Genomic DNA, 12,452 nt, shown 5'->3' with positions numbered 1-12,452 from the left:
AGCGCAATGATACACAGTATTTAATGATTGAAGACATTTGGTCGAAGCATTCATATATAAAACATCTCCATAATCCAAAAGTGGCAGGAATGTCGCTGCTACCAATTTTCTTCTAGCTTTGAGTGTAAAACAAGATCCATTTCGATAATAAAACCCAATTTTCATTTTCAATGTCCGTAGTAGATTTGCTATGTGATTTTTAAAAGAGAGTTCATTATCTAGAATAAAACCAAGATATTTATAATTTCTGACAAACTCGATTTGTGCTCCTACAGCAGTGGTAAGCAATAGGGAAGTTTCTGGTATTTTTCTAGCATGTGAGAAAATCATTGCTTTTGTCTTGTCCACATTCAAAACCAACTTCAGAGTTTGTAAACGTGTTTGAACTACATTAAAAGCCGACTGCAAACACTGTATTGCCTGCGATAGTGATGCAGAATAGCAGTATATTATTAAATCGTCAGCATAAAAATGGTAAAAACCATTTGACAGATTGTCACACAAGTTATTTATATAAATAGAGAATAAAAGAATAAAATCATCACTACAGTCATGATCAAAAGTAAGTACACCCTCATTTTTATCAGAACTTCTCTCCTTCCTCATGAAGATTTTATCAACCTGCCTCTGATTTCACATCAGAGCTTCTACTTCCTGGTTCTGTTGCTCTAAAGGAAAAAACTACAAGCCAAGTAGACTGTGACGTCATCAGTAACGCAACATCCGTCACATTTACTTTCGGTTTGAATTTACCTGTTCAGGTGCGGCTCCAGACCGTTAGTTGGGTCTCAGTCTGTTGTTTAAATTTTCTTCTTTAACTCTTTGGATCGTTTGAACAAACTGTAAGTTTGATTTGTTTATTTCTTGAATTTTTCATCACTTTAACTTTTTCCTGATTGTTTCTAATCTCTGACGTTTGGAGAAAAGTTTCACTTCTGATTTCAGCTGAAACTTTAATATCTCTGCTGTTTGAAGGCTAATCTACAGGATTATTAGATTATTGATGAACTGGAATCAAACAACATGATGAACAGCTGATGTTTCACTGTTTTCTTCTCCGAACTGATTCATGTTTTTATTTCCTGGTACCGAACTCTAGTCTCCACCATTAACGTCAGCAACAGTTTCCTTTTGCTTCCTTTCAAAATAAAAATATTATTATAATGGGTTTGATTCAGTCAGATGATTAAATAGTTCATCTTTAATGGAGCGAATAATCCACTTGTAGAAATTAATAATTGTGAACTATAAGACTTGTTCAGGTTGAATCAGTGAATGTAAATGTTGCTCCATGTCTCCATCTAGTGGACTGATAGTAGAAGTGCAGCAGCTGATGGCAGCTTCCTCTGCCTCTCTGCTGTCTGACTGCATTCACCTGACACTGATATGAAGCAGAGAAGAAGAGCCAATCAGAGGAGGAGCAGCTGATCTTTTTCCAGCTCTAATGATGTAAAGATGATCAGAGTTGATGTGCAGATGAATGATGTGTGTTTCCTCTGCAGGTGAAGGTAGAAAGTGTGTGTAAGCTGATGTGAATTCAGCAGCATGGATCAGTGTGAGGACAGAGAGGAGGGAGTCCCTCCCTCTAAAACCACTCTGTGTGGGGAAGATGAGAGCCAGAGCAAAGGTCAGAGGTGAGGTCACCATCTCTAACTGTCCACAGCCCTTTTCACACAGCGTTCACTATATCAGGCCAGAACAGACGTGGTGATGAAGCTGCTGCTGCTCCTCTTTGCTGATTAAGTTTTAATTATCATGTTTCTGTCAGGATCCATCAGAGACTCAAACCAGAACCAGAACCAGAACCCAGCTGTGTGTCCTTTAAGAGCGACAGGTCAAAGGGTCATCTCATTGAATTTAAATCTCCTGGATCTCCACCATCAGAGAGGTGAGCTGTTTCTAACTGCTGTAACTGTTCAGTTTATATCTGTTATTGTGGCCATGTGATGATAACAAGTTCTGTTGGGTTCTGTTGTCATGAAAACATTAGAATGAATTTCAGGTTATTTTTTGTTCATATGCATTACATAAATAACATTGATGTCTCCATAATAACATGATACCATGGAGACAGTAAAGTCCAAATGAATTGTTGCTACTGTAAAAAATATTTAAATAACTTGAGTATTAATCAGGTCCATTTAGATCAACAATCTTTACCCAGAGGTTCTACACGTCCATCTAGTTTACAGAAGTCTTAAAATTAGGTCTGATGTTTCCCTGAGATCAATTTAACCATCATTCAGGTAATGACACTGCCCCCTACTGGCCAGTTATTGACACCATACATAAGCAATTATTGCTGATGAATCCCGGAAAAAATTAACCAGAATAAACTCACTTTTAAACCAGGACACAATTCTATAAACTATTATGTTGACATGACCTTTGAATAACAAACATTTAATTGAATTTTATTCTGTTTTGCATCAACTTATTTTTTCAAAACAAATTTATTCATTTATTTTGTACAATATTAACATTAACACAAAAATTTACCATGAATTAATTTCATGATTATAATTACATCTCCATGTTTCAAACATCATCCAATATGATGCAGTTAAGCTAAATAAATTATCTTGTAGATGTGATTGAGCAGTGGGCTTCAGTGTCTCTAACGGACCATCTGGTTCTGATTGAAGCTCCATCAGATCCTCCTTGGATGGTCAGAGTGGAAATGATTCCTGGTTCTTCTCCATGTCAGAGCTCAACACTAAGATCACCAAACGTCTCTCAGTCATTTCAAACCAACATGTTGGTCTCAGAAACAAATCTTTCTGCTCTTTAAAGAAGGCTGGACATTATTCAGGAGGATCAATGATCAGGAACATGTTGGAGGATTGGACCGGTTCTGATAGGAATCATTTAAAACATCAAGTTGACAATTTGTTTGGTTCTGTTGTGTCTCATAGCTCTTTTCATTTTACAAACGGTCACAATAAAATTAATCTTTAAAACAGAACTCCACAGAAAGTTTTTAGAGTTTTTTTTTTTACCAGGTTCCATCAGAGTTTCACACAAGAAGAAGAACCAGAACCCAGCTGTGTGTCCTTTAAAAGTAATTATTCAATGAATCATAAGATTGACTTGAAATCTCATGGACCACCATATTATCTTCATCACTGGGGTGTTGATGATGATGTTCTTCTGCTTCCTGGCTCCATGTCAGATATTTCCATGACATCCTCCATGTCCACATCACCTCAGATCTAGTCATCAGAACCTGATGGATGTCCCACACTGTCCTGAAGACCTGTGTGGACAGAGCCTTCACTTCCACTGTCCCCAAGCTCTGGGAAACTGTCTCCACCAGCATCAGATCTGCTGACAGTGTGGACTGTTAGAAGTCCACTTTCAGTACCAACTTTTTGAAATGCCTACTGGGTGTTTCTGGTGTTACTGGTCTCCATTGTTGTAGTTAATCTTCCCTCTAACTTCTTTATATTATTTTTATGTGATGCTCTATTTTTCTGCTTTATGGAATTTTAATGTCAAGCTCCTGGTGATTCCATCTGTGAATACTGATGGATGAATATTTCCTGACTTCCTAATTGTTCCTGGTTCCTCCACAGAGTGGGCCAGCAGAGCTCAGAGGTTCCCAGTGGTCCGTCTGCCCAGCAGCATCCAAGACAGCTGGACTCCATATTTATGGTCTGTGCATGTACAAGAACTACTTTTCCATGAGTTCTGTTCAAAGTCACCTTCATGCTGCTCTTTGTAGACCAGAGGACTGTCAGTCTGTCATACATCCATCTGGTGTTTGGCTTATGATGTTTCCTTCATCTATTATTCTGTTCCAGCTGCTGGAGGACAATATTGTCACTTTTGTGAAGAAAGAACTGAAAGAGATCCAGAAGGTTCTGAGTCCAAATGACCCAGAATATTCAGAGAGTCAGAGAGATGATGAGGGGTTGGAAGGTGAGGATGAAGAACAGAGGAGGAGCAGCAGAGAGGCAGTGATGAAGATCACACTGAACGTCCTGCGGAGGATGAAGCAGGAGGAGTTGGCTGACCGTCTGCAGAGCAGTAAGAGGATTTCTACAAAGATTTAAAATGAAAGATAAATTACACATTTACTGAAATTTGAAGAGATGGAATCACATTTATGCAAAACATCTTCAAAAGTGATGTAATCAAATTCAAAAAATGATTTTTTTCATATCTGATTATTGTTATTGTGTTAATTTAGGACATTTTGCTCAAGTTTGTGAACATCAACTTAAATCTGGTCTGAAGAAGAAGTTCCAGTCTGTGTTTGAGGGGATTGCTAAAGCAGGAAGTCCAACCCTTCTGAACCAGATCTACACAGAGCTCTACATCACAGAGGGAGGGACTGGAGAGGTCAATGATGAACATGAGGTCAGACAGATTGAAACAGCATCCAGGAAACCAGACAGACCAGAAACAACAATCAGACAAGAAGACATCTTTAAAGTCCCACCTGGAAAAGATCAACCAATCAGAACAGTGATGACAAAGGGAGTGGCTGGCATTGGGAAAACAGTCCTAACACAGAAGTTCACTCTGGACTGGGCTGAAGACGAAGCCCACCAGAACATCCAGTTCATATTTCCATTCACTTTCAGAGAGCTGAATGTGCTGAAAGAGAAAAAGTTCAGCTTGGTGGAACTTGTTCATCACTTCTTTAGTGAAACCAAAGAAATCTGCAGCTTTGAACACTTCCAGGTTCTGTTCATCTTTGATGGTCTGGATGAGAGTCGACTTCCTCTGGACTTCCACAACAAGGAGATCCTGACTGATGCTACAGAGTCCACCTCAGTGGACGTTCTGCTGACAAACCTCATCAGGGGGAAACTGCTTCCCTCTGCTCTCCTCTGGATAACCACACGACCTGCAGCAGCCAATCAGATCCCTCCTCAGTGTGTTGGCATGGTAACAGAGGTCAGAGGGTTCAATGACCCACAGAAGGAGGAGTACTTCAGGAAGAGATTCAGGGATAAGGAGCAGGCCAGCAGGATCATCTCCCACATGAAGACATCACGAAGCCTCCACATCATGTGCCACATCCCAGTCTTCTGTTGGATCACTGCTACAGTTCTGGAGGATGTGTTGGAGACCAGGGAAGGAGGAGAGCTGCCCAGAACCCTGACTGAGATGTACATCCACTTCCTGGTGGTTCAGACCAAAGTGAAGAAGGTCAAGTATGATGGAGGAGCTGAAACAGATCCACACTGGAGTCCAGAGAGCAGGAAGATGATTGAGTCTCTGGGAAAACTGGCTTTTAATCAGCTGCAGAAAGGAAACCTGATCTTCTATGAATCAGACCTGACAGAGTGTGGCATCAATATCAGAGCAGCCTCAATGTACTCAGGAGTGTTCACACAGATCTTTAAAGAGGAGAGAGGTCTGTACCAGGACAAGGTGTTCTGCTTCGTCCATCTGAGTGTTCAGGAGTTTCTGGCTGCTCTTCATGTTCATCTGACCTTCATCAACTCTGGGGTCATCTTGATGGGAGAGAAACAAACATCTAAGAAATCTTCATTTTTTAATAAACTTAAACTAAATGATTTCCATCAGAGAGCTGTTGACCAGGCCTTACAGAGTCCAAATGGACACCTGGACTTGTTCCTCCGCTTCCTCCTGGGACTTTCACTGCAGACCAATCAGAGACTCCTACAAGGTCTGCTGACAAAGACAGGAAGTAGCTCACAGACCAATCAGGAAACAGTTCAGTACATCAAGGAGAAGATCAATGAGAATGTGTCTGCAGAGAAAAGCATCAATCTGTTCCACTGTCTGAATGAACTGAATGATCGTTCTCTAGTGGAGGAGATCCAACAGTCTCTGAGTTCAGGAAGTCTCTCCACAGATAAACTGTCTCCTGCTCAGTGGTCAGCTCTGATCTTCATCTTAGTGTCATCAGGAAAAGATCTGGATGTGTTTGACCTGAATAAATACTCTGCTTCAGAGGAGGTTCTTCTGAGGCTGCTGCCAGTGGTTAAAGCCTCCAACAAAGCTCTGTAAGGACACTGATTGTTTAGGCAGTTATTTTTGATAGAAATATGCTAATGATGAGGTAAATATATATATTAGTGTTTCAGTTTAGGGCTGCACAGTGGTGCAGTTGGTAGCACTGTTGTCTTGCAGCAAGAAGGTCCTGGGTTCGATTCCCAGCCCGGGGTCTTTCTGCACGGAGTTTGCATGTTCTCCCTGTGCATGTGTGGGTTCTTTCCGGGTTCTCCAGCTTCCTCCCACAGTCCAAAAACATGACTGTTAGGTTAATTGGTCTCTCCAAATTCTCCCTAGGTGTGTGTGTGTGAATGTTTGTTTGTCCTGTGCGTCTCTGTGTTGCCCTGCGACAGGCTGGCGACCTGTCCAGGGTGACCCCGCCTCTCACCTGGAACATTAGCTGGAGATCAGCAACCCTCCCGACCCCATTAGGGACAAGGGTGTAAGAAAATGGATGGATTGATGTTTCAGTTTATATATTGGTGCATTGTCTCTTCAAATTGTCTCACTGGGGGGGATGTGTAAAGGAGACAGAGACTTACTTCAGCAGCTGAACATTAATATTACATATAAAACCAGCAAAACTTCTCCTCTTTATGTTAAAATATAAATTGTACTAATTTAGCTATTTGTGGAATTTTATAATTCTATTTCTAGCCTCCTTGTTGCCTGTGGTTCTGTCCTTTAAGGCTGGAGGACTAACTATAGAATGAACCATTTCACAACAAAAGGCAACGTAAATATGTGTAAAATAAGATAGGTCCTTCTCTGTCCAAGAAAAACATAGAAAAATACTATTTTTTTAAGAAGTGATTAACAACAGATTTTTCTCTCTGTCTCCTCAGACTGAGTTACTGTAACCTCTCAGAGAGAAGCTGTGAAGCTCTGTCCTCAGTTCTCAGCTCCCAGTCCTCCAGTCTCAGAGAACTGGACCTGAGTAACAACAACCTGCAGGATTCAGGAGTGAAGCTTCTCTCTGCTGGACTGAAGAGTCCAAACTGCAACCTGGAAACTCTCAGGTAACTCTGGGCACTTGACAAATTGCTGCATCTTAGGTGCAAAAAGAAACATTATTACAGATCCCAGCAGTTGCTTGGCTTTCTTATTTATTCAACATGTTACAAATCCATCCATCCATCCATCCGCCAGCAATCAGTTCAGAACTTGGGTTCTACCTCAATGTTCTCATGTTCTCATCATGTGATGAATTGTGTGTCTGCAGCTTATCAGGCTGTTTGGTCTCAGAGGAAGGCTGTGCTTCTCTGGCCTCAGCTCTGACCTCCAACCCCTCCCATCTGAAAGAGTTGGACCTGAGCTACAATCATCCAGGAGACTCAGGACTGAAGCTGCTGTCGGCTGGACTGAAGGATCCACACTGGAGACTGGAAGCTCTCAGGTATGGAGGAACCTGCTGCAGGAGCAGAGAAGGTCTGATAGAGGAGGAAGAGGGAGAAATGTCTTTAGTCAGTCTGCTGGGAAACATTTAGTTTGAAGCTGAATGTTTAATTTGATAATTCAATATTTAGACGTCTCATCTAAATAGAGAGACGTAATATAGAATAATGATATATATACATCCAAGTCGCTTTGCGCTTTTTGATTTGTTGGTTAGTTTGAAAGTAATCAATGATTCTGGTGCCGCCTTTGCCTCCCTGATATCATGAACTGCTAGCTTTCAAAAATTCACCATCAAATCTGAAAAACATATCGAGGAAAGTTAAGCTGCTAAACGCTGTCTGAGTTTTGGGTGTTAAATTGATTTAGGTTAGAGAAGTTTTATGTAAACTTACCAGCTTCTAGTTTAAATCGACTGCAATAAATAAAACAATTAAATAGTTGTAAGCAGCTGAACTGGCAGTAACATTGATTACTGCGGTCGGGGCGCATGGAGCGCAGCGTCTCCTGCCATGAATGTCCCAGTAACGTTAAACTCCTCCACATCCTGGTTACTGAATTAATGTGAATAATCTCCATCTCATATTTACATTTACAGTCATATTCAATAAATTAGAATATTGGTTCCCATGAGGCTCGTTTGTCAGGTTTTAAAACAACTTCAGCAGATATTAAACATATTTTTCATGCTTTCTTACTTTTACTCAAGTAAAAATGTTAATGTGGTTCTTTTACTAGAGAACATTTTTGTCTGTTTATTTGTACTTTTACTTCAGTACATTGTTTGAGTTGTTTCTCCACCTCTGGTGAACAGCCAGTAGGTGGCGCTAGAGTCAGGAGGAGGCAGCCTGGAGAAAAGGCTGTTCCTCCCTGATCTGTTTCCAAGCAGTCAGAGTGTAGAAGTTGAGAGCTGGAGAAGTTTCCTCCTGTTGCTGCAGCAGCAGAGATGTTCTGCTTCATGGACTAAATCAGGTTGGAAAGAGGAGAGATCTTTACTGAGCTGCTGGATAAAAGCTTCTGAAACATTTCAACTCTTTCTGGAAACTAATGAGACATAAAAACAATTGATGTTTTTACCATCCAGACCTTTAGAACCAGTTCAGGTCAATAATTCAGTTGTTTCTGTGGAAGATGAACAGATTTGATGTGAAATGATGAAATTCTTCATTTCTATCTGATGTTCCAGCAGATCTGTAGAAAATGGAGCTGCAGCTCTCAGATATTTCAGTCGTCATGTTTTCTATCAATGAATCCACTGATTAAAGCAGGAATCTCATCTCCATGTTCTCCTCCAGAGGTTCCCAAGGTTTGTTCCTGGAAGCTGCTGCTGGTTCCTCCAATCCAGGCTCCGCCCCCTTTAGAGGAAATCTGTCCATATATGGCGCTAAGAGTCACCTTGATGCTGCAAAGCTTTGTTCAGGGATGAGATGTCAGGATGTTAGTGTCAGTCTGTTCCAGGCTTTAGTTGTTCTCCTCATGAGGAGCTGAAGTCTCTGACAGGAACGTAGAGCTGAACAGGAGAAGAACTTGAAGCTTCTTCTTGGCCTCTGATTGCAACAGCAGGACAATCCAACATTTTAGTCTGACTTCATCTGGAAATATTTCTTTGACCCTGAATCAGTTTGAAGGCAGGCCAGCTCCTCATCAGAGCTGAGATCTTCTCTGTCCTCCATGCTGGAAATGTACAAGTCCAGCAGCTCCTGATCAGTGACATCAGAGCGTGACATCATCAATAGGGTGATGATGTCATTCCCCTCTCAGAGCAGCTTGGAAATCTGAGAGGAAAGATGCAAACAAAGACTCTCTGGACTGTTGGATCTGCTGGTTCTGGTTCCAGATGCTCCTTGGACACTTTCACAAGCCATTACTGCAGCTGCTGGATTCAGGATGCTGCTTCTTCTTCTTGGTCTCATTGTAAATGTGTGCAGCAGCGCCACCTGGTGGTGTTGGTTGGTAGAGGAAGTGCTGAAAGGTTGGAGGTGTTTGTCAGAGGTGTGTGATGATGGAAGCCTCTCCCTGGTTTGTGAGTCTGAGCTCAGAGATCAAATCTTTGATTCTTGTTGAACTCTTTGTTGAATGTGATGCAGCTTCTCCTTTTTAATGTTTGTATTTCTGGATATTACAGTGAGGCCACAGCAGGTTTTCAGCAGCAGGGCTGTTTAGTGTTTCATTCCTTCATCTGTGTGTGGGAGTGTGGATGGAACAGGTATCTAGGTGTTGTGTCAGAGTTTAGATTGATTGTATTTTAATGCTGATTATTAAATCAGGTTGAGCTTCCAGAAATGTTTCCTTAGTTTCCTGATGTCCTTTTAGGCTTCAGTGAGTTTCTTCAGGTTGTTACTGAGGGATTTCCTTTCTCCTCTCTGTTGGAGCTTTTCCTGTGTTTGGAGAAATGAGTTGTGCTGCAGCAGCACCAACTGTCCTTCCTACATCCACTGCAGTTTGCAATAAAAATGTTGGACTGTTCCTGTCTCAGTGGAGGACAATGTGTGTCTGAGAGACATGTAATGTCCATGTTTGCTGCTGAAAGAGACTGATGGTCTGACCCCCCTCCTCCTTTCAGGGTGGAGCCTGCTGGAGTCCGATTCTTGACACCAGGTCCATGGAGATGTAAGTGTGTTTTTCATCTGATTCATGACAACAAAGCAGCTCACATTCAACCATCTTCAAACTGTCACATCACTCATTCAGGAGTCATCATCAAAGTGTCAATAAATGATCAATAACTGCAGCTGGATTGTGTTTGTTCTCTCCATCAGATTCCTGTCAACTCACCATCGACACAAACACAGTGAGCAGAAAACTCAAACTGTCTGAAGACAACAGGAAGGTGACATATGTGAAGGAGCTTCAGTCATATCCTGATCATCCAGAAAGATTTGATAACTGGGATCAGCTGCTGTGTAGAACTGGTCTGACTGGTCGCTGTTACTGGGAGGTCGAGTGGAGAGGAGGAGTTTATATATCAGTGAGTTACAGAAGAATCAGGAGGAAAGGATACAGTGGAGACTGTTGGTTTGGATTGAATGATCATTCCTGGAGTCTGAGATGCTCTGATTATGGTTACTCTGTCTGTCACAATAAGATAGAAACTCCTCTCTCCTCCTCCTCTGTCTCTAACAGAGTAGCAGTGTATGTGGACTGTCCTGCTGGCATTCTGTCCTTCTACAGAGTTTCCTCTGACTCACTGATCCTCCTCCACACCTTCAACACCACATTCACTGAACCTCTGATTCCTGGATTTTGGTTCTGGTTCAGTTCTGGTTCCTCTTCAGTGTTTCTGTGCTGAGTTGAGTCTAAAGAGTCTAAAGATTTTCCTCCTGTCAGAGAAACTCTCTCACTGTTGAACAGATAGTTCAGTCTCTACAATCTATTTCTTGGTGAAACAATTCTGATTGAGTCCTTGTAAACTTTTTCTTCTTCCAGTCCTTTAAATATGGAAGCTGGGATTATTCCAGGATTATTCCAGGATTATTCCAGGATCCTCATGTTTTCCTGTCTGTTTCCAGTCAAAGCTTCACACTGAATTTCAAGATGTTGTTTCTCTTATTTTTTCCTTTCATTCATCAGATTTCATTGAAATGTTGATCAGTTTTTCTCAATCACTGATCATTTTCTGTTTCTATCGGCTCCTATTTTTCTCAACATGTCAGATTTGAATATTAAATCTTCCTTTTGTAAATTTGCTGCAGTTTTTCTTCATGTGTTTTAAATAAAAAAAATTTTCTTCTGCATTTGGTTCATTTGCTGCTCATTCTGTTCTTTTCCTGTTCAAATTTAAATATTTTCATTAAAAAGATTTTTTCATCAACTCTGCCTTTCAGAAAGTCCTGATTTAAAGTAAAACATTCCCATCCCATGAAGGTCAGAGGTCAATGCTTTGAAGCCTAAAGTGGGAAAATCTTCATATTTTCTGTTTCATTCAGAACTTCTACCTGAAACTCAGAACCTGCAGAACATTTTTCTCTTTGGAGGAAAAATCCCAGGAACTGGAAGATCAGAGCAGAATGAAAACTGGAGATCAGTGTTGGACAGAAAAGGTCTGATCGCTGCATCTCTGCTATATTTTACATTTAAATCTGATAACAAAATGTAAACTTGTTTTTAGTGAATAAACCAACATGGATATGACCCGCCACAGCGCCAACGTGGGCCACACCTGATTCAACCCAAACCGGAAAATAAAGGATTTAAGTGGAAAAAGCAAAACCCAGTAAAATCAGCAGCTGGTTGTGATTAAAATGCAGTTTGTTGCAGAGGTTCAAACTTCCTGATGGTGACCTCTCCTCCGTCCCTCACCTTGTCTGGCCGGTTTTAATCCTCACTGCAGTGTTAGACTGGAGCTCATCTCTCAGATTAACCAGATTAACACTGAGCTGCAACAGGAACCAAACGTCTCTCCTCCAACTTATTTCACTGATTAATAACAAGGTTGGATAAAAACATTGAGCTGAGCTTCTCATTCCTTAAAGAGTCATGAAGAAAGACTCACCCTGGAACTGCAGAAAAGAAGTTAGAAAGTTTAAAAATAGATGGAAAAAACTTTGTAAATATATTCTAACAAGTGATTTAATTATCTGTTTATTTTTGTATCTTTTATTGTATAAAACTGTATAAAAAAGGTGTAAATGGTTAAAAATCTTCAGAATGAGCCAATTTTTAACCTGATTAATCATCACAATAATTCTTTGTTGGACCATCGCTACGCGGTACTGAGGAGGTAAAGTGTAGAAACAGGAACACTGACAGTTTATCTGCTCAGGAGGATTTGATGCCTCCTGTCAGAACAGTGATGGTTCAAATCTTCTCTCTCCACTTCGACCACTCGCCACTGGACCAGCAGTAGTTCTTTGGCTGGAGAGCCTTTAAGAAACATTTAAATTAACTGTTGAACTGGACGATGTTCTCTTTGGGGTCAGAGGTTGTAGTACTTGATACTTGGTAGAGTGAAGTTTTACTACTGACTCTGTTGTTTTGGATTTGGAGGTCTGATCTAGATGGACGTTACAGAGAGGTTCTGGTTCTCCTCACTGTGGCTGCTGGGAATTCAGGTTGTTCCTTCCTGGACTTTAGTGGTTGTGTTG

At 41.0% G+C, this 12,452-nt stretch overlaps 1 protein-coding gene across 1 annotated transcript; it reads left to right on the top strand.

Annotated features, from left to right (window-relative positions):
• The first annotated feature begins 1,545 nt into the window (after nucleotides 1–1,545).
• LOC111609490 (NLR family CARD domain-containing protein 3-like) lies at nucleotides 1,546–10,884 on the top strand. The gene is made up of 10 exons (XM_023338236.1): nucleotides 1,546–1,634; nucleotides 1,769–1,870; nucleotides 3,021–3,103; nucleotides 3,569–3,654; nucleotides 3,804–4,029; nucleotides 4,193–5,984; nucleotides 6,819–6,992; nucleotides 7,196–7,369; nucleotides 9,932–9,978; nucleotides 10,128–10,884. The coding sequence occupies exons 1-10, from the start codon at nucleotides 1,546–1,548 to the stop codon at nucleotides 10,655–10,657; spliced, it is 3,303 nt and encodes a 1,100-aa protein (XP_023194004.1). The 3' UTR covers nucleotides 10,658–10,884.
• Nucleotides 10,885–12,452: the final 1,568 nt, after the last annotated feature.

This window comes from Xiphophorus maculatus, chromosome 8, assembly GCF_002775205.1.
Source record: "Xiphophorus maculatus strain JP 163 A chromosome 8, X_maculatus-5.0-male, whole genome shotgun sequence".
NCBI lineage: Eukaryota > Metazoa > Chordata > Actinopteri > Cyprinodontiformes > Poeciliidae > Xiphophorus > Xiphophorus maculatus.
The sequence above is the reverse complement of the archived record's forward strand: the minus strand, read 5'-3'. Positions and strand labels throughout refer to the sequence as shown.